General features: G+C 42.9%; 1 protein-coding gene across 1 annotated transcript in view; it reads left to right on the top strand.

Moving 5' to 3' along the window:
• LOC147684691 (uncharacterized) overlaps nucleotides 1–24861 on the top strand; it is a 378108-nt gene that overhangs the window by 269492 nt on the left and 83755 nt on the right. Inside the window, exons 84-87 of the mRNA XM_086939726.1 lie at nucleotides 10784–10839; nucleotides 18856–18976; nucleotides 21370–21455; nucleotides 23708–23837. Of these exons, the coding sequence (XP_086795852.1) occupies nucleotides 10784–10839; nucleotides 18856–18976; nucleotides 21370–21455; nucleotides 23708–23837 (393 nt within the window). The remainder of the gene's footprint in view (nucleotides 1–10783; nucleotides 10840–18855; nucleotides 18977–21369; nucleotides 21456–23707; nucleotides 23838–24861) is intronic.

Below are 24861 nucleotides of genomic sequence, written 5' to 3'. Positions count from 1 at the left end.
AACACATATAGAAATCTAGGGAGTGCCATCATTTTATACAGAGCCGCCCGCCCTAGGAGGGTCAGGGGCAAAGTCGCCCAGTGTTTAACGTCTGCACGTAGGCGTTCCATAGGTGGCTTTAAGTTTGTGTCAAAGAAGTCAGTGGCGTTATTCGTGATGAAAATACCCAAGAATTTAAAGGAGATTGTCGTTAAGGCCAAGGGGCAGTCCTCCCGTAACAATGTCTCCGGGCCTCTGAGTACGTACACTACCGACTTAGACCAGTTCAGGGTGTAACCCGACGAGCTCCTGTGTGTGTTACAGAGGTGCAACAGGGCAGGGATCCCGTTATTAGGGTCAACCATGTAGATGAGCATATTGTCAGCATATAGGGAGATCTTATCTTCCCACCCCTCATCCCACCTGATACCTCGAAATAGTGGCGTTGTTCTAATCAGGATTGCCAGTGGTTCAAGCACCAGGGCAAAGAGCAGAGGAGACAACGGGCATCCCTGTCTAGTCCCCCGCTTCAGTGGGAACGACGCTGAAATGTGTCCATTCGCCACAACCTGTGCTACCGGTGACGTGTATAGCAGTCGCACCCATGCGATATATTTCGGTCCAAAGCCCATACGAGTAAGCACTGCAAATAGATATTCCCATTCCACTAGATCGAAAGCCATTTTGGCATTGAGGGAAAGGATCACTGCCTGCTCAGCAATAAGATATGCACGTGCCACCACCCCATGGACCCTCCTGAGATTCATTGCTGTGCTCCTGTGGGGCATGAAGCCCGACTGGTCAGGGTGTATCAGTGTGTGCAGGTGTTGTGTCAGACGGCTGGCCAGGATCTTTGCTAGGACTTTAGCTTCCACGTTAAGCAATGATATGGGGCGGTAGGAGGTGCATGCAGTCGGTGGTTTATCCGGCTTAGGTATAGCCACTATAGTGGCAGTACCCTGGTCAAGCGGTAGTGCCGCCCTTTCAATGCTTTCGGTATACATATTTAGCAACGGTTTGCTTAGCATAGGAGCCACTGCTTTATACCACTCTACAGGCAGTCCGTTGGGGCCTAATGCCTTACCGGATTGCAAAGTTTGTATCGCCAATTGGATTTCATCTTCCGACAGGTCAATTTCTAATTCTTGCTGTGTCTCTTGTGTGAGCGTGGGGATGGTAATATTTTCTAGTGAAATTGTCGCCGTCTGTGCAGTGACGTCTCGTTCTGGGGTATATATCTCTTGAAAGTGACGTGCCAGGGTGCGTACTATTTGCTCAGGGTGTGTCTGTAGTTGACCATCATGCGTGTAAAGTCTCTGTATACCTCTGTTACTGCCCCCTCTCCTGTCCAGCCATGCTAGCATTTTCCCAGCCTTATCTCCCACATCATATATTCTATGTAACGTGTTTGCTTGATAGCCTTTGACGGTCATTTTGAGATGATCCCGGTATTGCTGTTGACGGAGTTGTAATAAGTGTGTTGTCTCCGTTGTGGGATTTGACATGTGTGTGACGTTTGTGCTGGGAAGTGCTAGCTCTAGTTCCGAGAGTTCACGTCTGGAATCTCGTTTGTGTCCCGTTATCGCTGCTATCGCTTCCCCTCTGAGGACTGTTTTATAAGCTTCCCAAAGTACTGAGGGCGAGGAGACGGTCCCTTCATTTTCTTTGAAATATTGCGTGGTTGCTAATTTGAGTTTCTTCCTGATCTTAGGGATTTTCAAATAGTTGGGGTATATTGGGTATATTCTAGCACACTTCCTCTCTTTGGTGGTGAGTAATAGAGATACTGGGGAGTGGTCGGATACACCTCTAGGCAGGATATATATTTTATCTATCGATCCCAGACCTACCCCCAGAAACAAAAAACAGTCTATTCGTGAAAGGCTATTGTGTACTGCAGAGTAATATGTGTAGTGGGTAGCCGCTGGGTTCAACTGTCGTCATACGTCCGTAAGGCCCATCGCCTCTAGAAAACCAGGGAGTGTGGCAGAACCCCTCGGGCGGTCTCTCACGGGGAAGGTGTCTAGCGCGGGGTCCATTATTGCATTAAAGTCCCCTCCAATGATTGTGTCACCCTCCGGGAGGTCCAGGAGAAATTTACCAAGTGCCGGTAATGCCGTTGAGTGGAGTGCCGGGGGGATGTACACGGAGACCACATTTAGAGGTCATCCTTCCCATTGTCTGTGCAATGCCGCAAAACGACCCTGATCGTCCATCCTGCGGCACTCCACCAGAAAAGAGGATGATTTTTTCATGAGTATCCCAGTCCCCCTGGATCCTGTTGTGAATTCTGCATGCATTGCCATAACATACCCACGTCTGTTAAGTGCTTTACATGTTGACCCTGCGAGGTGTGTCTCTTGGAGCATCACTAAGTCCGGTCCCTGGCGTTTAATGGCTTGCAAGACCAGACCTCTTTTAATTTTATCCCCTAAGCCTCTAACATTCCAGGTAAGCATGCGCAGGGGGGGCACTTCAGCCGTCGCAGGGGCGCCCTCAACGGGCACAATGTTGAACTGTTGGGCCATCGGGTCGTGTAATCATTGTCGCAAGCGATCGGTGGCCAACATCAACACAGATGCAGCGCCGCGTGCTAGTGTACCATGATCGTGTGGCTTTTGGCGTGATAGCGTACCATAGAGTAGAAGTGATGACCAATAACAATAACATTAACATTCGAACTCCCCCTCCATCCCCCCTCCCTGCTCCCCTGCTTCACGGACCGTTTCCCGCCCGCTTCCCCAACTTGGCAGAGTGCTTTTCCCCATTCCCTACTATCTTACTTGCTCGTGGGGTTGGTGAGTCCCCTACAGGCACCGGCTATTGCCCACCCTACTCAGCTTAACCAGTTCCAGGTCCCTGTATTTCGCACGTTTTGTCTCTTATGAAGTCCACCCCTAAATCGGGGCCGGCTGCCCAGAGTCAAGTGGGTCCCGCTCCAAGTCAGATTCCACTCCCGCTGCATCAACGTGATGTGAAGGACGGTTGTTCGGCTCGTCCGTGTGCTTGTCGTTACGATGGTTTGGTCGATCTCTGTGTGGACGCTGTTGTTGCCCCGCCTGTCTCCAACCATCAAGCCAGTCTCGCGCCACTTCAGGCTTGTCAAAAAACCACGCTTTTCCATTGGCTACAATTCGCAATTTGGCAGGGAACAGCATTGAATATGGCAGGCCTCTGTCTCGCAGCATCTTCTTAACCTCCGTAAAGGACTTCCGGCGCCTGGCCACCTCTGCTGTATAGTCTGGAAAGAAGGCCAAAGTGGAGTTCTGGAGCTTGACTGGCGGTGAAACTCTTGCCGCCTGCAAGATTGCATCCCTGTCTCTGAAATTAAACAGTCTAGCCAGTACAGGCCGCGGCGTTGCTCCCGGTTTGGGCGTCCCACCTGGCACCCGGTGCGCCCTCTCAACGGAGAAAAAATGTGACAGGCCTTTTGGCTGCAGTTTATTTTTGATGAGGTCCTCGACGTAGAGGTCCATTGCTCCATTCCCTTCTGTTTCCGGTAGGCCAAGAATGCGTATGTTGTTCCTGCGGAAACGCCCTTCTTGGTCGTCCAGTTTTTCTTGTAGCATCTTGGTGACTTTTTCCATGCGTTCCATCGCTATTTGTAGTTCGGAAGTGTCTTCAATAAGTGATTTTGTAACCACCTCGACCTGAGACACCCTTTCGGTCATCTTTTGAAAGTCCGCCCATAGCAGAGTAACTTCGGAGGAAATGGAGCCCACTGTTGATGGCACCTCTGAGAGGGTCTTCATAATGGCTTCCAATGTCACTTTTTTGGTACCTTCCATGTCTGGAGTAGCGCCTGTGGAGTTTCGCCCACTGACTTGAGAGTGGCCGGCTTGGCTATAGGCAAATTTGTCCAATTTTGCCTGCGTCGAAGCGCTTCTGGTCCCCTTGCCCGCCATGACTCGAGGCAGAGCAGCTCCGTGTCCCGTTGTCCCGTGAGCTTAGACGTTGGCTGGGCGGTGTCAATGGCCGTTTCGAGTCACTTCCAGCTCTGCACACGGTCGCCCTACGATCGTAGCTTCAGGAGCTCGATCGGCGTCTGACCCGTGTGTGGTCTGTCGGGACTCCTCTAGTATTCCGCTCCCGGGTGTTGTCGACACCTTCAATGTCACCTCAGACACTGTACTTCACGCGGTGCTCCGCAGTGCAGGGATCCAGGGGCTCCGGACCGTGTCGACAGCAGCCTCGACGATGGTTCTGTTCGTTACCGCCACTGCTAGTAGGTGTCTGCACTCCTGGCGTGCCTATTCCTTTTCCGTTCCACTCGTGCTGACCAGGCCTCACCTCCAAGATGGCGCTTGATGGGGTCCTAAGGTGCCGCCCACCGTGTGGAAACTTTCACTGTTCAGTCACCGCCGTGGCTTCTCTGCGGATGTTTGCCGCCCCAGGCAGCCGCCCCCGTCCACAAGTCTCAACGGCCCCCCAGAGATTCTCACCATTAGTGCTTGTGCTGAAGCGTCCCTCACTACGTCCCTTTCCGGGGGGGGGCGGTAGTTGCCACTGAGTTCAATCCGGGCAGGTCACACTTCCGCCGAGGTTCGATGAATACGCCAGGCCGATGTCGCCGGGCCGCCGTAGGCCTCACTGCGCAAGTGTTGGAAGGTGCAGTTCCCGGCACTCGATTTTCGCCGAAGTTGGATAAGGTGGTGCTGCTTCGGTTCCTGAGCAGGTACGATTATCGGATTTTACGAAAGGCCGTTATGCCGCGAGGAACTCCCGCTTCACGCTGCCGCCATGCTTGGCCGCTAGCCACTCCCCCTACTTAAAATATTTTTAACACTTTAAAATACAATAAAAGCAACAGGAGAATAGGAGCGTTGATAAAACAAACCTGATCGTAGTCACTATAGACATTACCAGCCTTCCACGCACAGCTAACCGCTCCCGATACATGAATAGCACATGGAGCTCTTGAAACCTCCAATACATAATGAATATAATATTTACTGTCATCTTTACTTAATCGTTCCCATTTTCCTGTATAAATTCTCCACTGCAAGTAACCATTCCTTAAATACAGATAAACCTCCGCAATCTATGTTCAACAACTTGTGGAAAATATATTTGGTTATTTCCACCTAAACTCCTTTGCTGCTACTATATTTACAATACAAGAGTTTTAGATAGTAGTGTGCATTTTAATTAAAACTTACTAACTTTCAAGATAAAGTTACTTCATGTTAAATATGGCTATGCTGGAAGTATATTTACACTTCACGAGCTATATGCAGTAATTTATATCTGAATAAAAACGTACTAACAAAGCTACCTTTTCTATTAATACTTTCTTTTGAGCTGCTAAGGTAGTATTTAACCGATTTAAGCAGTTTGTGGAGGAGCCAGCTGTCAAAACAAGTCTTGGGTTTGAAATCTGCACCTTAGCCTTCAAGTCCAATCTCTATTCTCACCACCTCCTTCCCTTAACCCTTTGATTTAGGCAGACCACAAGATCAGTCACTTCAGCAATAAGGACTTCTAAGCTAGAATGTCAAACCAAGGTCTGTGGATCTTGAGAGCCTGTCATGTCATGTCAATACAAGAGTAATGTTTTTGAGGAAGTTAGAGAGAGCTGATATATTGAGCATAGGTTAGTTTTTATTTTTTATTTTAATAGAGGTAATTAGGAGGTTATGAAAGGATGATGCATGGCAGATAGAGGAGTGAAGGGAAGAACAAGCACACTGGATGAAAGAAGTAGAAAACGAAGGGAAGGTTTATGAAATGGTGAGAGCCATGGGGGGGGAAGATGAAAATGGAAAGGAGGAGAAAAGGATGTGGACTTATGGAGCAGTTACTGAAAGTGACCAGGAACGATTCTCACTTTTCCAACAGATGTCCATTTAAATAGGTGTGTGTACCTTTTATCTCACACTTCCTATTCTCCAATGAACATTTTTGTAGAAGAAATTCACAATTTATATATATTTTCAATATATCTCCTATGTATCAACATTTCCTCAACCACAGGATCTGAACAAGTGAATAAATACTGCTCTCATTAAAACCTCATTGGACTCTCGGCAAATAACTGTTGTTGGAAAATCTTTGTTCGTCGCACCGAGAAGCATGATAGACATGCTGCCTTGTTTCGGTGCTTTATATCAGAAGGCAAATTCAGGAGGATAATAATTTTCTTTGCATATGTGCCCATTCTTTCTAGTGAGCTGCAGCAGATGGACGTTTTTCACAAACTCTCTAGACTATCATGACAATTAAGTCTCACAATGATGGTGAGGAAACAGGAAATTTCTGCAAAGCCCATTAGAAAGAGCACACTCAAGCCAAAGGTCAGGGAGGTTATTGCCCTGGCATCCTTAGTGTGGTTTCTGCCTGATTTTCTTTGCCTTCAGACTTTCTGATTTTGCTGACTTTGTTTTTGCTGGCCTTAGGACTCTGCTCACTTGACCACTGTTAACCAGTGCGTGTGCTCTTTCCCTGGAACATGATAACATTGGCTTATACCAAATTGGAATATTTAGTTTACTTATAACTCCCTAGTAAAGTGCACTACATGTCCCCAGGGCCTATAAATTAAATGCTAGCTGTGGGCCTGCAGCACTGATTGTGCCGCCCACTGACGTAGCACTTTAAACATTTCTCTGGTCTGTTATTGTAGAGCCTGTGAGTGGAGAATTAGCCTGAGATGTTGACCTGGTAAAAGAAACCTTTTACCAGGCCCAATCCTTCCTTTTTAATTTATGTAAGTCCCCTCGAAGGTAGGCCCTAAACAGTTCCAAGGGCAGGGTACAGTGTAATTACAATGTTGGCAATGTACTCTTCTGTTTTACATATCCTTGTAGTCAAAAACTCTTAAATTCACTTTTTACTACTGCAAGGACTTTCTACCCTGTAGGATAACACTGAAATTGCCTTATTACATTGTATATGTATAATTTCCAAATTGCAAGAGATAAATGGTTTATGTTTGATGTCTCTGGAATCCTAGTTTAACATCCTAACTTATGTTGAAGTCAGATTTTGAATTACAATCCTGAAAATGCCACTTTTAGAAAGCCATTTGGTGCATGCAGCCTCTCTCTGGTCACATGACTGGATATAGTTGGCAGTTGTGCTTTGTGTATTCCTCTAGACAGCCACGCACAATGGAAACTTAGGTTTCACTGAATAGGCCATCACTGGCAGCATGGGAGGGAGGAAGTGGGTCCAGCCTCACATAACACCTGAATAGGCTGAGTCCTGTCTCCACACACCGGGCTGCATATCCCCTATAGTTGGTCTGTATCCTGGACAGGAAAGGCAGGGAATCTCTGCATTTCAAAGGAATGCCTCTACAAACTTCTTCCTTCATCAAAGGCACAACTGTGGACAAAAGAAGGACCTCAGATACCAACATTTCAGTATACTTCTGGACTTGTGGATACTCTGCCAGGAAGGGGAACTGCGGTGCTGCTACAAGGACTGCCACTCTGCTGGACCGCTATTATGAAAGGAACTGCTGCTGTGCTGCCCTCGTGCCTGGGTGAGAGGGACTGGACCCACATTACTTGAACTCAGAGTGACTCCATAGGGTGGTTGCCTGGCTTCCTGATCTAAAGCCTCAGGACATAAGAGGCTTCCAACGACCTGGAATCCGCCATCTGTGAGTCTACCCTTCTAAGTGGTGCCACCTCAGTCCTGAACCCTTGGAAGTGGACTTAAGGTGCTTCGCCAGACTCTGTGGATCCAGCAAACCCAGCGCATCAACTCTGTTGTGCAGCGCAACCCAGAGCCGAACCAACACATCCCCGCTGCTGCATGGATTGGGCCTGTAGCAAACACTCTCATCGCCACCACAGCATGCATCACCTTTGGAACTGGCACTGCACTACGCATCATTGGCACAGGCCCTTACATCTCTCGATGAAATCAGTCTCCACATCGCAACTTTGCAGCTGTTCGGAACCGACGCATCACCCCGAATAAAAGCCGCATCCCTGATGCCGGACTTCGCATCGCAAGCTCCGTTGACATTATCCTCGACATCAACGCAGGATCTCACACCGTATTTTGGAACTGACACATCGCCTTGACTGCGCAAGGCATCTTCAACACGGATCCACGCAATCTTCCGCAAACCAGGATTTAAGGTACTTCATTTTGCGGTCCTAACTGGGTCCCTGTAGCCTTCTCACGCTCTATTGTGGTCGGCCTGAACTTGTGACTTTGTCTGGTGCGACCAGATTCCCTAGTTAGCGCTTTACATCTTATGGCGCTATTTTCTCTACAAACCTTTGAAATTCAATATCTCTGGTTCTACTAATTGGATTTTTGTCGTTTTGGTCTTGTTTTATTTATTGCATGAAACTCTATGTGCACCAGTGATAGAGGCAGCCAAAACAGAGTGCACCAGTGGTAGGTGTAAAGGTTTGGATTCACCCTCCAACTGAATTGGTACAATCTAATTTGCTCTTTATGCAGCTCAAGCTGTTTTCATTCATCACCAACCTCTAGCCCTTCAATCTCATTGACAGGGTGTTATGCAAGCTCATAGAACCCACAATCAGTGCTTCCTTCTTCTTGGCCTCCTTTTTAATGTCTAGTCCCCTTTGGCACACCGAATACCAAGACTCTGTAGTGTTGGATTCACCTCAGGCCTCTATAATTCCCTATAAGGCACTGCTACTCTTTTAATTCACTCCTGCTGCTCTCTGTTTTCTACCTTCCTTCCCCATTTTTCTGTATTTCTGTTCCCCCTGCTTTCCCATTTGTGTATTTTTTCTGTCTCTTGCTTGCGATCAATATCTGATAAAGAACAATTGCTGGTCCCCAAAAATTTGTGCTGGCGGGCCCCATCGGCATCCATCAGCTTAAATTAGGCACTGAATCAAGTGCTTACATTGATCCTATCTTCTCCTAGGTGCCACTCTTTCTCCAGCAACCCACTCTCTTTAGTGGTTCCAATTGCCTTGCAGCACCCTTCCCTTCAGGGCTGCACACAACTGTGTGATCACACATTATCTTCTCCATCAGTGAGCCCTTCTGTTCCCTTCAGCACTTTCCTTTATCCCATGCTGTCCAGTCTTTTCCCAGGTGTATCTTGCTGCTGCCATGCACGGTGGTACTTCAAATACTTATAAATGTCCATGGATTCGACAATTCTCGCTCCGGTGCCTTCTCGATTCACGGGTTCACACTGTGCGACTCTGGGCAATAGCTTGCTTAATCTCCACAACGGCCCCTCGCGGCGGGATGCCTGGCTTTCACCTTGCGGATACCCTGCCGGGGTTATCTCACAGGGGAATACCAGGACGGGTTCCCCAAGCAAGCGCTTAGAAACCGCTCGGTGATTTGCGCTATATAAATTCCTGTACATTTACAAATACTGCCTTTCTTGTAGTCCACTTTGCTTCACTTTCCTATAAACTTCAACATAGTCTCACAGTTTGTAGTTTAGGGATTCCTGCCTTTCTTCTCTCCTTCCACAACTATAATTTGAAGATGCTTTGGTACAAGATGTAATGCTTGAGTGAGAGTTTACACCCCAACACATTAGAAGTCTGTACAGCTAGAATATCTTAGCTGATGAAAACACCTGCAGCTAGGAGGCCAGGGTATATGTATAGCCTATCCCATTACTATCAAGGTTATAGTGGCACACACTTACTGAATGCAGTTAGAGATGTACAGAAAGGGATATCCCCTTCTGCACTCCATAGTTAGGCTTGAGAAGACACACATTAGGTCCAAACTCAAATATAAATGAGATGTTGAAAAGTAACCTGTTGTGATTACTCAAGATAGTAATTATAAAAATCGCTTCACTACCATTAGATGTATTAAATAGCTATTTAGCAAGATTAAAGAACCTGGTGTGGGATCTTTTTGTGGGTTGTTTCCATTGTTTTACTGTTTGAAATGTTGCGCAACTACTTGCCTCTAAATTAATCCTGACTGCTCTGTGCAGGGGGTTTAGCACAGGTTAATTTGGGGTTCATCCGTGTCTTACCTTGACTAGGATTATGACTGCTGCTTGACCAGGGCTCACACCTCAGTCAACCAACAACCCAATTTCTAACAGTTATCAATCACAGCCTGCCCTCCTTTCCAACGATATAATTAAAGCAATCTTATGGTGAGCCGCAACAATAGTCACTCACACCAATAGATGAGGTTTCCATGCACACTATTGTGCAACCGTATGTACTAGTTATAAGCTGGTCTAGCTATATGATACTGAGACACTTTGGTAAGCTATCCATAGGTAGTAGTTTTATGGCTTCCTTTGTTAAGGGATCCTTCGGCCACCAAGCTTTGAAAGGATCTCTAACAGATTTGCACACAATTTTCTTATTGACTTTTACATCACTTCCTGCTAATGATAAATACTCCTTCTTGGTTCTGTTTCAGAATTTGAAGTATTGGAATATGTCAACAGTTTCTTTACAAAACTGTCTGTGTCCTTTCACCCCATACAGTTGGAAGTGTATGCAGTAAAATCATTTGTTTTATTCTATTACTGACAAAATACACAAGCAGGCGTATAACGAGCAAACCACTCCAATGCTCCCCGAAAGGGCTGATGTTGCTCGCCATTATAAGCTCTTAGTCCATCCCATACTTTTTATGTTGGGTAAGCTGTCTGACTATGCCTTCCTCACCCCATATCTCTGGCCAGTGTGCAGGATATATGCATATAAAGGTGAAGCTGGTAGCTGTAAGCAGTATGGTTTTGTTAATTACTGTTACTATCCCTACTAGTACTCAAAATCATACAAGGAAAGTGAAAATGTAATGTTAATGTCTTATTACCTGTTCTAGCTTAGTAATTAACAAAGTATTGTCTCTACTATTGTGACAGGCTGGAGTGTTCTTCCAAACCATGCTGAAATCCATAACCATACAACAATACACTCGGTAAGAAATTTTAATTTTCCATCTTTTGATTCTAGACATGGTTTTCTTATTAGACAGAAGACTAAACCCATCTACTGATGGTGCAGGTCCTCCTGTAATTCCTTATGCCAGACTCTGATATGCTACATAATGGGGACAATTGTTTTAAATGGCAGACATCGCCTTTACAGAACAATAAAAACAAAAAAGTAGTTGGTTTGTCAGCTTAACAACAGTTTATCCTTGTTTTCTGTTGCTGAATGTTGACATGTTTGAATAAGTAGCAGTTATGTGACATTAGTTCATTTGTGTCCTTGATATAAAGAAAACATTCAGGGGGAAATACCAACCTAAAAACAAGCTTTTGCAATGCAATCGGTCTCGCCTTTGGGACCGTATATGTATTTAGCTATGCAGCACATTAGCCTGGGTGCTGAAACATCTACTGTTCTTTAACATGGAGGGAAAGTAAACACCAAACTGCGTGACAAGCCAGGTATGGGAACACATGGAGAGAAATATTGCCTTTCAGCAGGATATGGTATAGTCCAAAGCTCTGTTTTTAATATAAAATTGGGGCCTTCGGTGGTCATATCACTGAAAATACAAGATTTTAAAAAATATAATTGTCTACTGGTGCTTGTGGAAGACAATTTCTATTGATTGGAATCTAGAGAATGCTAAAGTGCTTCTGGTATTTTACTGACCTCTGCTTGTCGTTTTCTATCAAGAAAGTTAAATAGAGGCAGTTGCCAGAATTTTTTTTTAAAGTCCCTCAGCTGAAAGCAATTCTGGTGTTTTATTAACCTCTACTGGTCGTTTTCTTTCAAGACTGTTAAATAAAGGCAGTTGAACAGAAAACAAAGTCCCTAAGCGGAAGCAGACAAGTTCTAGGGCTGATCTCCAGAGCCCACAAAGTACATACACATATAAGTATATACTAAAGTATATACAAGAGGTCTTGAATGCTCGATCTAACAACTTGTCCCTGCTTTTCCTATTGCTGTGTCAGTGCCATTGAAGGTGATGCCAATCTCACTTTTTGTGTGTTCACTTTACAATGCGGGAGAGTGGTGGGCAACACCTCAGCTTCCATGCCCTGTCTGGTGTTCCAAAGCCCGAAGGTTGGGAGCTTGGCAAGCTCACTCGGTTAAGATTGATTTAATGTATACAGAAGAAAATCGCTTTACCCAAGATACTTTGCCTGATGCTGCAAATTGCACATCTCAAATTACACTCAATTGAGTCATGTGGGTGGCATTGGAATGTACAATCCCTTTTAATTTAAAAAAGACATTGTTCTTCCTATAACTCTACTTACATCCTGTGTCTCCTAATGGAAAGTTCGGATCAGCATTTCGTTCTCGGGGAAGACTCATAACAACAGGTTTAAGGTTAGAAGGTAACACACTGGCAGAACATTTGACGGGAGGAGTCCTTACCTTGTGGGTGTGGGTTTAAGGACATCACGATCTTTTATCGACCAAAGCTAAGCACAATAGTGCATTTGATAAAAAAGCACTGGCAAAGCCAATAGGTCTGGCTGTGATGGGCTAATGAATGCAAACAGCATCTGTGCATGCTTGGTTTTGCATGCATTAACGCATTAAATCCAGATCTATTGCTTAGTCGATGACTGTTTTCCTCTTGGTTGAACAGGGTTTAGAACTTGTTTGTACTGGAAGTAGGAACCCACTGCCTGCATCAATACACAGCACGGTTCACATGGTGGAGATCTGTCCCGACCATCCCTGCAGCCTAAAGAAAATCTTAAGAATGAGTTCAATGCAGTCCTACAAAGTTCAGATGATTTGACAAAGGCCCATATACAGCCATGAACATAAGTGATGCAGCGACATTTACCTGTGCAGCATGAGCTGAAGACATTCGGCATTGGAGAGAGAGCAAGCGCTGCACGTAAGAATCATTTGCCCAAACAACTGGGTCTGTGTCGAGTAGAGCATGTCTGCTGGTCCCTGTTCGTCCTGGTAGTAAATAAAGGAATTTGAGTGTGTTATAATAATAATTGTGGAAGTCTAAAAGAAAGAAATTAATTTGTGCATTTTATTTTATCTTTACAGTACTGAGGATTCTAAAGAATTTTTGTAGTTATGGATGCAGGTGTTAGACTTTAAGCACAAAAATTACATATTTGGTAAATTTGCCACATTAAATTAAATACGAACCAGGCGAATTATGTTAAATTTCTTTCCGCGTTATTTCATGTCAGAAACATTCGAAAGGCCCATGACAGTGACAGGAGAGGACCAGGGCAAATCAAATGTTTGCCTACTCAGTACTCTTTGAACACATTGGAGGATTTTGCGCCTGTGAGTTAACTAATAAATGCGGCTGAAATTAAACTTCGAGTTTTAATCATAAAATGCTAAAGATTTATCGACCTTTCTGCAAAAAACAGACCTACCCTCTAACTCTATCAGTTGACATTTATTACTTTTGTCTAAACTTTTTTTCGCAAACTGGATCTGCAAGGAAATGGAAAAAATATACACCGTAGGCAGAAATTTGCTACACAGCAAAGTTTCAATAAAATTGCAAAAAAAGCAGGAATTTTGGCTAAAAAATGAAGACTATTAGAACGGAATCAAGTGAATCATCCGTCCCAACACTAACCTTCCTTCGTTAATTTTTGTAGGGTCTGGCTACAGACAGTTTGGCTGGGTGGCAAGGGTCTGGTGTCACCACTACACACAGCATGCAACCGCAAGCAACAACACAGCAGACACTACAGAACATATAATACATCACACAATGTACAGAAAGGGGACCAAGTGGATTTTTGCTCTTCTCAAAGAGGTCCTTTCATTTTACATGTTTTGCGAGTTTATTCTGTTTTTCTGTTAGCAGTGCAGGTGAACCTCGGTGCATAAGGTAGATTGATAAGTATCCTTAAATGCCATCAGAAGTATGGAGCTCAGGAGGACCGGAGGACCTTTAGTTACTTTTCTCATTGATTTTTCATGCTCGGATTTATTTAACATGCCCTCTACCTCCATCTGCTGGCCTTGTTCTTCTAAGCACTATTTTTACTTAAACATATAAAATTGCATATCTCCAGTTCTACCGATTGGATTTTCTGATGATGTGTTTACATTTTATTACTGTTTGAAGTGCTACGTAAATGCTTTTCACATTGCTTCTAAATTAAGCCTGACTGTTTTTGTGCAGAGCTACCCGATGGTTAAGCACATGTTAATTTGAGGTTTGCTTGTGTTTCACACTGACAGGGATGGTGGTTGCTTGTTGAGTAGCCCCCAACCAGTAACCCTATGTCCAACACATCAAAATCCCAAAAATCCCATTTAATTTAGCCTTCAACGTTTTTGGAGGATGAACTTCCAGAAACAACACCATATGATGTCAAGGCATCACCATAGTTTCAATAGCACTGCCTTATTTTGACACAAACTGCCTTACTTCTAAAGCAGACAGAATTACAGTGAGAGCAAAGTGTGAGCAGGGACTACATGGGGTAGACAGGAAATTTTACACAGAAGGATGGACCAGAAAATGACAAACAAAATGACAAAAAATAAGGACTAGCATGGCAAGTGATTAAAAGCAATAAATCAGGATCTGGGAAGGCTTGATAAATAATTGGGATCATTAGGTAGCAGGAATGGGAATCAGCAAAGACACGAGTAGGAAACTGAGAATATTACTTTACTGACAAGAACTTGGAACAGCGAGGAACACAACAGAAAGTCAAGGGTTGTGGTTTCAAGGAAATACTTTTTCCCTATTTTTTTAGTACTTCATGAGAGAGCATGTGTTTTCCCACTCTCCCACAAGGGCTGCCTGATCTGTCAAACACCCACTCCAATATCAGCTTTATGTTGCTCCCTCCTTGCGATCACAGTTCTACTGCCTCCATTTCTCTTCCACCCCATCAACTCCCTCTTGTTCCACCCGGCATTAACTTCTCCCAAAGTAGTCCTCCATGCTTTCCACACCCCTCCTTTGTGTTCTTAAAAATAAGTGTGTAAGAATTTGGGTTACTGGTTGAGGGCGTTGAAACCCTTCTCAAGCAGCAACCACAATTCTTCTCAGGGCAAAGTAACGAGCAAACCCTAGATTAACCTGTGCTCAACCATCAGGTAGCTTGGTACAGGGCAGTCAAGCTTAACTCAGAGACAATGTGTAAAGTATTTGTGCAACACTTCAAACAGTAACACCATGAACACGCATCATAATATGATCCCACAACATATTTCGAAAAATAGAGTAATTTTTAGGAAATAAAACAAATGCACAATGACAAACATCCAATTAGTAGTACCGGAAATGCATGTTTAAAGGTTTCAGTAAAAAAACGCCAAAAAACACTAAGCTCCAACTGTGGATATCTGGTTGTCCCAGACCAAGACAAAGTCACAATACCAATGGCTCAAACGTTTATAATGCGAGACCTATTGCATTGCAAATGCTTGTTATATCCTGGCTCGGCCGTGTACATGCCGTCAAAATGACAGTACTCCCTAAACTCCCGTACTTTTTTCAGGCAATACCCATCGAACTCAACAGGGAATTCCTTCCTAAAGTCTGGTCCATGATTTTAAGGTTTATACGGCAAGGCGGGCGGACACGCTTTTCCTTTGCAATTTTGAGACGACCAAGGACAGAGGGAGGAGTGGGCCTATAAGATTTCAGCCTATATTATAAAGCTGCACAACTGACGGTAGTGACAGAATTGTCTAAAAGGGAGTCGTAAAAATTCTGGCTCCATATGGACAGAGCCATTGAGGGAAGACAATCTGGGACCTCATATGGAGACCCAAGATGGGTAGACCCGAGAATGCTTACATCAGAACTCCCACTCGCACCACCTTTAAAGTATGGGACTCCAGATCCAGGAATGACCACTGGACCACATTCCCCTCACCCTATACACCCCTCCACTACAATCCGGCCTTTCCTCCGACCCTTCAGGAGGGACCTTTCAATCCCTGGAAAGAGGGTGGCTGTCTCGCACTGACACATTTATTTCATAACTCCGATATTCTTACCTTCGATAGTTGCAGAAGGGACTATGGCTAGGAGCCCACTGAACATTTTCATTATATACAACTGAAGCACTGGGTCCTCACCCCCCTCATTTGCAAAGCAGCTACACTTGAGCTTACGAAGTTCAAAACCTTTGTACAGAATGTAGGTTCTATAAAAGGGGCGATTGCCTCTACACACTGTCCAAGACCTCGATACATGAATATGTGGGAGAGGACAATACAACGCGATATATCCGATAGGGAGTGGACTGGGTTGTGGTCAGAGATCACAAAATTCAACCACTCTTTAGAACTTAGGGAAGCCCATCTTAAAACAATGATGGATTGGCATCTTTATCCTGTTAAGCTTGAAAGAACATTCCTGTCTGCCCCACAATACGACCATTTTGGGAGGAAATTCTCGCACAAATTAAAAGCATGCTGGGTTACCCTGTCCCGATTACTATCGCAGAGATTCTACTACGCCTTTGTGACCCATCTCTCGAACACCAAACCAAGGCAAAAAAGGCCATTATGTGGACGTGCATACGGGCGGCAAAAGTAACAATAGCAGCAGCCTGGAAGAAGAAGGCGGCTCCCACAATTTTGCTATGGCATTCAAGGCTTCGGAAATTTTTTATGTCTCGAAAGGATGTCGGACATCTTCCGAGATGATTATAAAAGTTTTGAATACAAATGGGGTCTTAGACGGAGATTACCGCTGGCAGTCTGTCCTCCCTCGAGAGATAGAAACCTTTTTCAATTTTAATCTGACTACATGACTAGACCTTGAAACTATTTAATAGTGTGTTTCCGCCACCAATATTAAGTTGGTAGGGTCAGGTGGGAATTTATTTATTTATTTTACTTGGGTTCTTGTTTCTTGTGTTTTCTTCTTTTAGGGGGCACCTCCCAATTTGGAAGGGCTAGAGTTAAAACCTTTCACAAGAGAAAGACAGGATGAGCCCGTACTTCTTAAGGTAGACACATGCCGTGCCTTCACAGTACCAGACACTGTACTTGTTATTCTAGGTTTCTACAAGAGAGGGCCTGGACAAGTGCCTTGTATAGCAAATCAGCCCCAGACATTTAATAGTGCTATACTTTGTAAGAAAATCTCGATGTCTCTTCTGTCATATTGTATCGCAGTATATACCAAAATGCTAACATAAGTTTGAAAAAAATACAGAAGTGCACTTTGTCTTTTTCCTTTTACAAATCTCAAAAAATACTCCATCTGGTCCCACTATCTTCTTAGTTACCTCCAACGCCTTTACATCAAATACCCTTTTACATGATATCAGACATAACAAACATGCTCATTTCTCAGCAGGCCTTTTCAAATCCAAGTATCTATTTGTTGCCCATTGCAAAAAAAGGGATGGCATTGTTTTAATGTCCTACAGCACACTATACCTTGCCTTAGGAGGTTTTCTAATCCTCATGCTCTTTGGAATTCTCCACACCATTACATTTCTTCCTACAGACCTGCCATCTACTTGTGAATGCTCAGTAGATATTGCGGATCTATAACAATTACAATATTCCAAGCCTTTATTGGATTTCTCGGCCAAACAAATTATTACATCCACTACAGGAGCCTCCACAGGATCCAAACTCCTTGCCATGCACCAACTTGATCATATCTTCCAAATCCCTCAGTATCTATTCCCGTTTCCAGGAGCCCATGACTCCTCCATTAATTCTGCAGCCCTTTCCGAAAGTCCTTTGAGATCGACAGATCTCCTGACACTCTCCAAACAAGAAGGTTCAAAACATTGTTTAAAACCAACAGATGATCTTCCTCCTCTGCATTTCTGAGAAGACCCACTCTGGCAGACATCACAAAAGGTTCTGCACATGCTAGCTCCATTACCGACAGAAACCAAACCTGTGACACCCAAAATGGCGTCACCAGAACACAAATCATATCATCGCAGAATTATAAATGCGTAAGCCAATATGTCTATATAAATAGAAAATTACAAAGATAAAGATATTTTACAAATCTCCTACCCCAAATAACACGGTGGCTCTAACGGATACAGAGAAAGGATCCGTCTATACAATTAAAGAGGCTCTATCAGTGAAGCCCCAGCAGTGGTGAGATTTTTAAACTCCACAGATTGTGCAATTGAAAACATAATCCAGCTAATAATAAGATTTGATGAAAACTTTCTGTCCTGAAGAAGGTGAAAATATTGAATGAACAACGAAACGCTGCGTCAACTGTTTTTAAAGAAAACTTTTTATCTATATGTGTGATAAAATTAGATTGTAACCTGTATTGGGAGGAATGCCAATAATGTAATCAAAATGAATATGTGATGAATCATTTTTATCTTTAATACATTTTTTTAATATCATTTGTGGTTGAAACTGAATTTTCTTTTACAGGAATTGTGTGCTGTACTTCTATACTGTGGTTAGGTAGAAAGAGATAAGTATTTTTGAGTAGGGCATTGTCTTTGAAGGGAAATAGTTGTAAGCATCAATTGCTAAACATCTCAACTAGACACTCGGCCCAGGGTGAGGTATCTGTCCTCTTGTATATTAAGATATAGGGACTTCTGTGTTTGTTGCTTATGTGTATACCCCGTCCCTTTTCAAAACATAGGGGTATCTCCCTTCTTTTTAAACTAACATAAACCTACCCACTTTGAAGTCATCTAATGTAATAACCCAAGGATCCTTTTCCCTTTTGGAGCCATTTAGTATGACACTACCTATCATATACTCCACTGCAGGTTCACAACACCCTATATGCATTTTAGTAATGGTTGCATTAAAGTTAAAGCCTCCTTTCCCAAAACATTTGTTTACTTTTTCTGCATCATATCTCATTTTTCCACGCACTCTCCCGAACCTCTCTGGCAGAGATTTGTATCTTCTGAAAACAGGACTACCCTGCCCAGCACGGCAACTCATCTGAAAGAGCTCATCTCAGAATATTGTACTTAATTAAACTAAATATCAAACTTGCAACTTCCTTTACACAAGTGCATTGACATTTATTTGTAATTCTCTTCAGGTTGTCTCCATCAGTGCTGCAAGGATTCACATGTGGTGCCTCCAACAGTTTGAACAGCACCACATTTAACATCCTTATTCAGGCAATGAATGGAAAAAATGTCAACATGCCGAGTAGCCAGGTAATTCTTGCTTAGTTACAGAAAATGCTATGGATACTCTTCATACGTGTTTAGAAATGTTCCAGGCATTCGGATGTGTAGATTGCCTAGGCTTGTTTAATTTATCAGAGGTGAAAGATTGGGCTTGGCAAGGAGAATCAGAAGAAAGCTTTCCCATCCTTACCCACCCATGCCCCTCTGTCCTTCACTTTGGCTGAAAGTCTAAATCCAAATCCATGGACAATCACTTTTTGTTTACTTTGACACTGTCTCTGAGAATAACAGTTGCAATTGCGATACAGTTACTTCATGCAGATATATTGTCAATGTGCCCACTTTAATATACTAACAGCCTGATTCATCAAGCCGAAATGGGCTCGCAAAGGGCCAGATTCTGAGAATCTGGCCCTTTGCGAGCGCTATTTTTGCATTTGGGATTCATCATCCCAAATGCAAAAATCGGTAATAGCGATTTCGCTATTTAGCGAGGAATTACATTTAAGGAATCTCTATTAGAGATTCCTTAAATGCAATTCATCATCCATTTTTCAATTGCGAAATTGCGAAATCGCAATTTCGGGCTGCTATTTACCGCGAGGTCAAACCTCGTGGTAAATAGCGAAAACTTAGAAAAATGCTTTTAAAAGCATTTTTCTAAGTTGCATGTTGCACACACACATGTCCTTTGGACATGTGTGTGCGCAACACCTGTTTAAATTTGCATTTAAGGGGTGCTACAGGGTGTCCTTTGGACACCCCTGGCACCCTTTAAATCGCTATCTTATTTGCGATTAGCTAATTGCTAATCGCAAATAAGGATTACTCCACGTTCATTTCTATGGGCCTTTTGGCCCATAGGAATAAATGGGGAGTTATTCCTTATTTGCGATTAGCAATTAGCTAATCGCAAATAAGGAATATGTAGGAATCGCATTTTATTTTGCGATTCCTACATGAATACCGTTTTGCAAGTCAGTAATAGCGATTCCTTATGAATCGCTATTACAGACTCGCAAAACGGCCCTTTGATGAATCAGGCTGTTAATAGTTTAACTAATGAAATCATTTCCTGAGGGCAATGATTCAGAGTCAAGTCCAAATTAGTGTTTAACATACCAAGGGTCCAGTAATCTTTTTCTAAATTGAAGCAATTTGATTCTGGGCCATGCCACTCTTATTAGCAAGGTGTGTTTCACAGCCTTAGGAACACTATGATTGTGGGAAGCATGTAACCGCACTCTGAACAGTGAAGTACTTTCTGTTTGTAAACTCTCTTACTTACATATTAAAACATCCTTAAATCACATGCTCATCAACTAATGCAATGCTTGCCCTGACACGAAAAGCCAGAACTCAGACGCGCCCACTTCCCTGATAAACCTTCAGTAAAACAAATAATAGAAAGAGGTTTACAGCTGCTAATTAGATCTAGATATGAAAAGGAAAAGACTAGGTCTAGGTAAGACTAGAACAGAACATGGATTACACTTTATTGCTCTCATAACCATGACTCTCATGACCATGATGCTCCATGGGCAAAATAGGATAAATCATTATCACAGTGAATACATTTCAGAACAGTTTTTGACTTTACAGAGTCCATTAACACCATTAACTCGAGTGAAATGTGCCTCATCTTCACAAATCTGTCATAAATAAAGTAACTGATTTCTTCTACAAGAGTTAATAATAGACAATATCACATCAACTGACTAGTTTATAAATTCTATAAAACCTTGAACCAGGATACATACAGTATAAATAATGTCTTGCTAAGAGGATGTATAGTGCCTGATACTTTAAAAAAAAAGCCTTAATCACGGTATAGTTTAAACAAATAACTCTAAACCCACAAATCTTTACAGTTTCTGTCCCAAAACATATCTATCTACTTGTCAGCAAACTCTTTCAAAACACAGTCACAACGCAATTTCAGATTTGGTTAGAGAAAAAGGAAATCTTTGTCCCTAGCCAATTCAAAGACTGCAGTGGAGAAAGCTTTTCTACAGAGAATGCACAAGTTACTTGAAAGAGATATATTAATTACACTCATCAATTCTCATATTCTGGACCACTCTGTTGTCTTAAATACATTTGAAAATTCCACCTCATGCCACAAGCTCAAATTGACACATGTCTCGAAGGGATCACTCTTGCCTAGTTCTAATCTTTCCTGGAGTATCAAGCCACCAGTATTCAGATGAAACCTCATACATCCGTTGCCAGACTCCGTTCTTGTGACGTTTTCCATGGATCAGCCCTTATGTCAATTCTGTATCAGTCAACCCCTAGACATTGAATACACAGAAAGTCTCATAATATATTTTAACCGTGAAGACAAGAGTATGTGATAAAAAAACGAAAGTTAGTGATAATTGTAAATAATGCTTTTTTGCGAAAATTATGTTTTACAGATGAGTTGCATGACAAAGAGACTGACCCTGACTGGTTCTTCTACAGAATTGCAGAATTACTCAAATGATGTCCTTTTATATGTTGGGTAAGGCCATCCACTTTCTTGATTCATTTATTCCTTGCTTTGTTATAGAGTGTTCTGGAGCCTTAGGATTTATATTGCATTTGGCTTTGCGCAGCCATATTTCTTCTGAAAGGGCTCCTGCCTCTGTGGCAGAAACCAACTTGGTGTAAAACCACTGAAGGCAGTTCTGCAATGTCATGTTAGTATGCCAGATCTCCTATCCCTAACTTTATTTTAAAAGACACCCTCCCAGGCAATGGTTTTTCGAAACATCATAACAAATGCCCCCCTTACGCTGCAGCTTTTCTCACCGGGCATAGGGAATATTTTGGGACATTTTTGATCTGAGTCTGATCAAGTCTACATGGTTTACTCAGAGAGAACCGATGTCAGCAGAAACAGTGCAAGTTAAAAAAACACATTGTGTCAACCTCTAAATTTAGTGGGGAAACAAAAAGAGGGTGGTGCGGTCATTTGCTAATTTGTGGTTGATGTACCATTACTTCACTCCTATAGGTGAGAGACTAAGGGGCTCATTACGATGGCGGACGGACTTGAGTCTGTCCGCCATCGTCCTAGGGCTTGGGACTGTCCACCTATATGGCGGCGGTCCCACACATGGTATTACAATGTGACCGCCACTGTGGCATTGTGCATGCTTAACATTGTGCGGGTGCTGATGGCAGCAGCACCTTCCGCAATGTTAAAAATTTATGTTGTGCATTTCTCTGCACTATGAGGCAGGCACCATGCGGTGCCTGCCTCCTGGTGCAGGGAAATGTAGGGGGCACCCAATTGCAAATCTAACGTGCCCCTGCACAAGGGGGGCCCACAAATGGCCCCCAACGTACATCACCACCAGCCTGTCAATGGCGGTTGAACCGTCATAGACAGGTTGGCGGGGATGCAGCATTATATTCTGGAAGACGGTGCTTGCTAGGCACCGCCACCATTTTCTAGATGCAGGGTAGGTCCACCAGCCAATCGTAAAACCGCCCGCCATCGTAATCTGGCATGCGGAAAAGTGCTTTGCGATGGAGGTGAATCCGCCACTGGCAGGCTGCATGTGACGGGTTCACTGCCATCGTAATGACCTTCTAAGCTCCCTCTTTATTAGTTTCAAAAGGAAAGATAGAGAATGAATAATCAACCCTTATTTTGGTTTAATACAGGAGAAGATACATACTGTCCTGCATTGCTCCAGCCTGATTAAAACTGTATGAGTATTGAATCTCACAACCTGAAAAAGGATAGGTGGGGATAAACTAAAAGAGACTATTGTCCTGTAAATGTATACTTTATTTGATTAAAAAGATATAATCATAAAAGTGGAGTACATACAAACCTATACATAAATAAACAGTTAAAACACCTCAAATATGATGGAATAATATATCAATATTAAAACTAAAATCTTGCTTTGTTACAGGTTAGTTTCTTTAAAAAGCATTGGGAGGCCCTTCCGGCTTCTGAGTGAAATTATGATATGCATGACGAATAAAAATTGTGAAGCCTATGTTTAAAGCTGTGTTTTCTGGAGTCAAAGCTGCAATAATTGCCTGTCTACGGGTCCGGATTCCCAGACTATTCCACTCAGTTTTCAGCTTAAGTCTGCTCTGTGGCAGTAGAGCAAGGCAAAGACTTACTACATGCTCCAAGGTTTCAGCCGTCTTACCACACCCTCTGCACAATAGATCCTATGAAGTTCGACGCCAGGAGGGTAAATCCTTGAAAAATTGCCAGTCACCCAACCTGAGAGCCATAAAGCTAAGTTTTAGGTGCAGGGAATAAGTGCAGGACAGATAAGAAGGAAGGGAGGACAGCCCAAAAGAATTCATTATTGCCCATGCGTGTCTACGTTTAGCAAAGGGACCTATTCTCCTGATAATGTCTCCTAAAGAGAAAACAAACAAGTTTACATGAACTTCACTATTAAATAGGTACATCCATTTCTACCATTAAGCTTTAATAGAATCACTATTGGAAGTAACTATATCTTTCCTTCAGACAACCATTCAATTAAACAAACTCGGGCATAAGTAATTGCAGTTGCTGTGACTGTGTTTGTTTCTTTGTGTCATATTTAAATGCTTTAGTAAGGAAGCATGTGCTGTAAAAGTCCAAGTCTAAATTATGGCACCTGCTGCACTATGTAAAAACAGCTTCATTATAACTTTATATGCAAATCCCCTGGAATTGTCAAAGAGAGTTCATGGGACATTTGCAACTGTGTAATGATTTATATTGACTAATTTTTTACAATTTCTTTACAGGCCTGATAAATACTCCAGTGCATCACTTTGCAAGACATATTTCAATAAAACTGGGGCAGCAAATATCAACATCTTACCTCAAGGCTCAGCCAAAAGACAAGCATTGCTGAGTAGTGCAGTAAAATGCCTAGTAAGTTAATTCCCTTTTATCAGTTTTTTTTATTTTTGAAGTCTGATATTCTTTTGGAAATCTCTGTCAAAGAACAGGTTCCTAGATTACGTTTTTCTGCAATATTTTGCATCCTTATCATGTGGATGCAGAGAAGGCAAATGTTGGAATTTAAAAAAAAAACGCTGTCATTGAATGTGAGTTGAGAAATTCATGGTGAGGCGCGACATGATAATATATTAAATATGTATCTTGAGAGACCAATCTTTTGGACTTAATTCTGACCTAAATGTGTGCTATGGGGCTTGAGGGAGCACCCTTTAATGTTAAGAAATATTAGACAATATTATAGGGCAGAGATTTGGTGTACCAATGAAGAGGAACAGGCAATGACACACACCAGGAAAGAGCAAATAGGGCAAAGGATTTGAACAGGACCAAGTAGGAAAACCAACCCTAATGTGCACAAGCAGGGAAAGTAACCAATAAGTGAATAAGAACACACAACCTCTAAGGTTGCTTACAGTGACTCCTAATGCTATCTGCCACCATCCAACCACCATTTTTACTCTTTCTATCTTAAGAATTAGACCATCTAACTGTCATGTTAACTTTCAGTTTAAAAATTCTGAGTGGCAAGAATGTTTCTTATTTTATATGGGTATGCCCGTGCTCAAATACTTGTTTTCTGCATACCACAACACTGCTCAAAACAAGCTGTACTTTGTACAACTGCCTTCCTTCCTTACAATCTGTAGTGGTATTTCACGCGATTAACAGTTTTCAAAAGTTGAGCCAAAGTGCCCCAAATTATGTATACACCTTAAAACAGTCTCCAGAAATTCTTGTTTTAAAATAATATAATTCACGTTCTTACACCACGCTAGGGTGAGCACCTAAACCTGGTCATTAAGGACACTAACTCTAATAGTTCACTCATCACTGGCAAATCACTTTCAAGTGTGGTAGTCTATTTAGTTCAATTGAGGCAAAACAATACTGCAAGACCCAGCAAACAGGCTCTCACACAAACATCCAGGACTGG

Source organism: Lissotriton vulgaris, chromosome 10 (genome assembly GCF_964263255.1).
Source record: "Lissotriton vulgaris chromosome 10, aLisVul1.2, whole genome shotgun sequence".
Taxonomy (NCBI): Eukaryota; Metazoa; Chordata; class Amphibia; order Caudata; family Salamandridae; genus Lissotriton; species Lissotriton vulgaris.
This window is presented reverse-complemented; position numbering and strand designations above follow the sequence as displayed.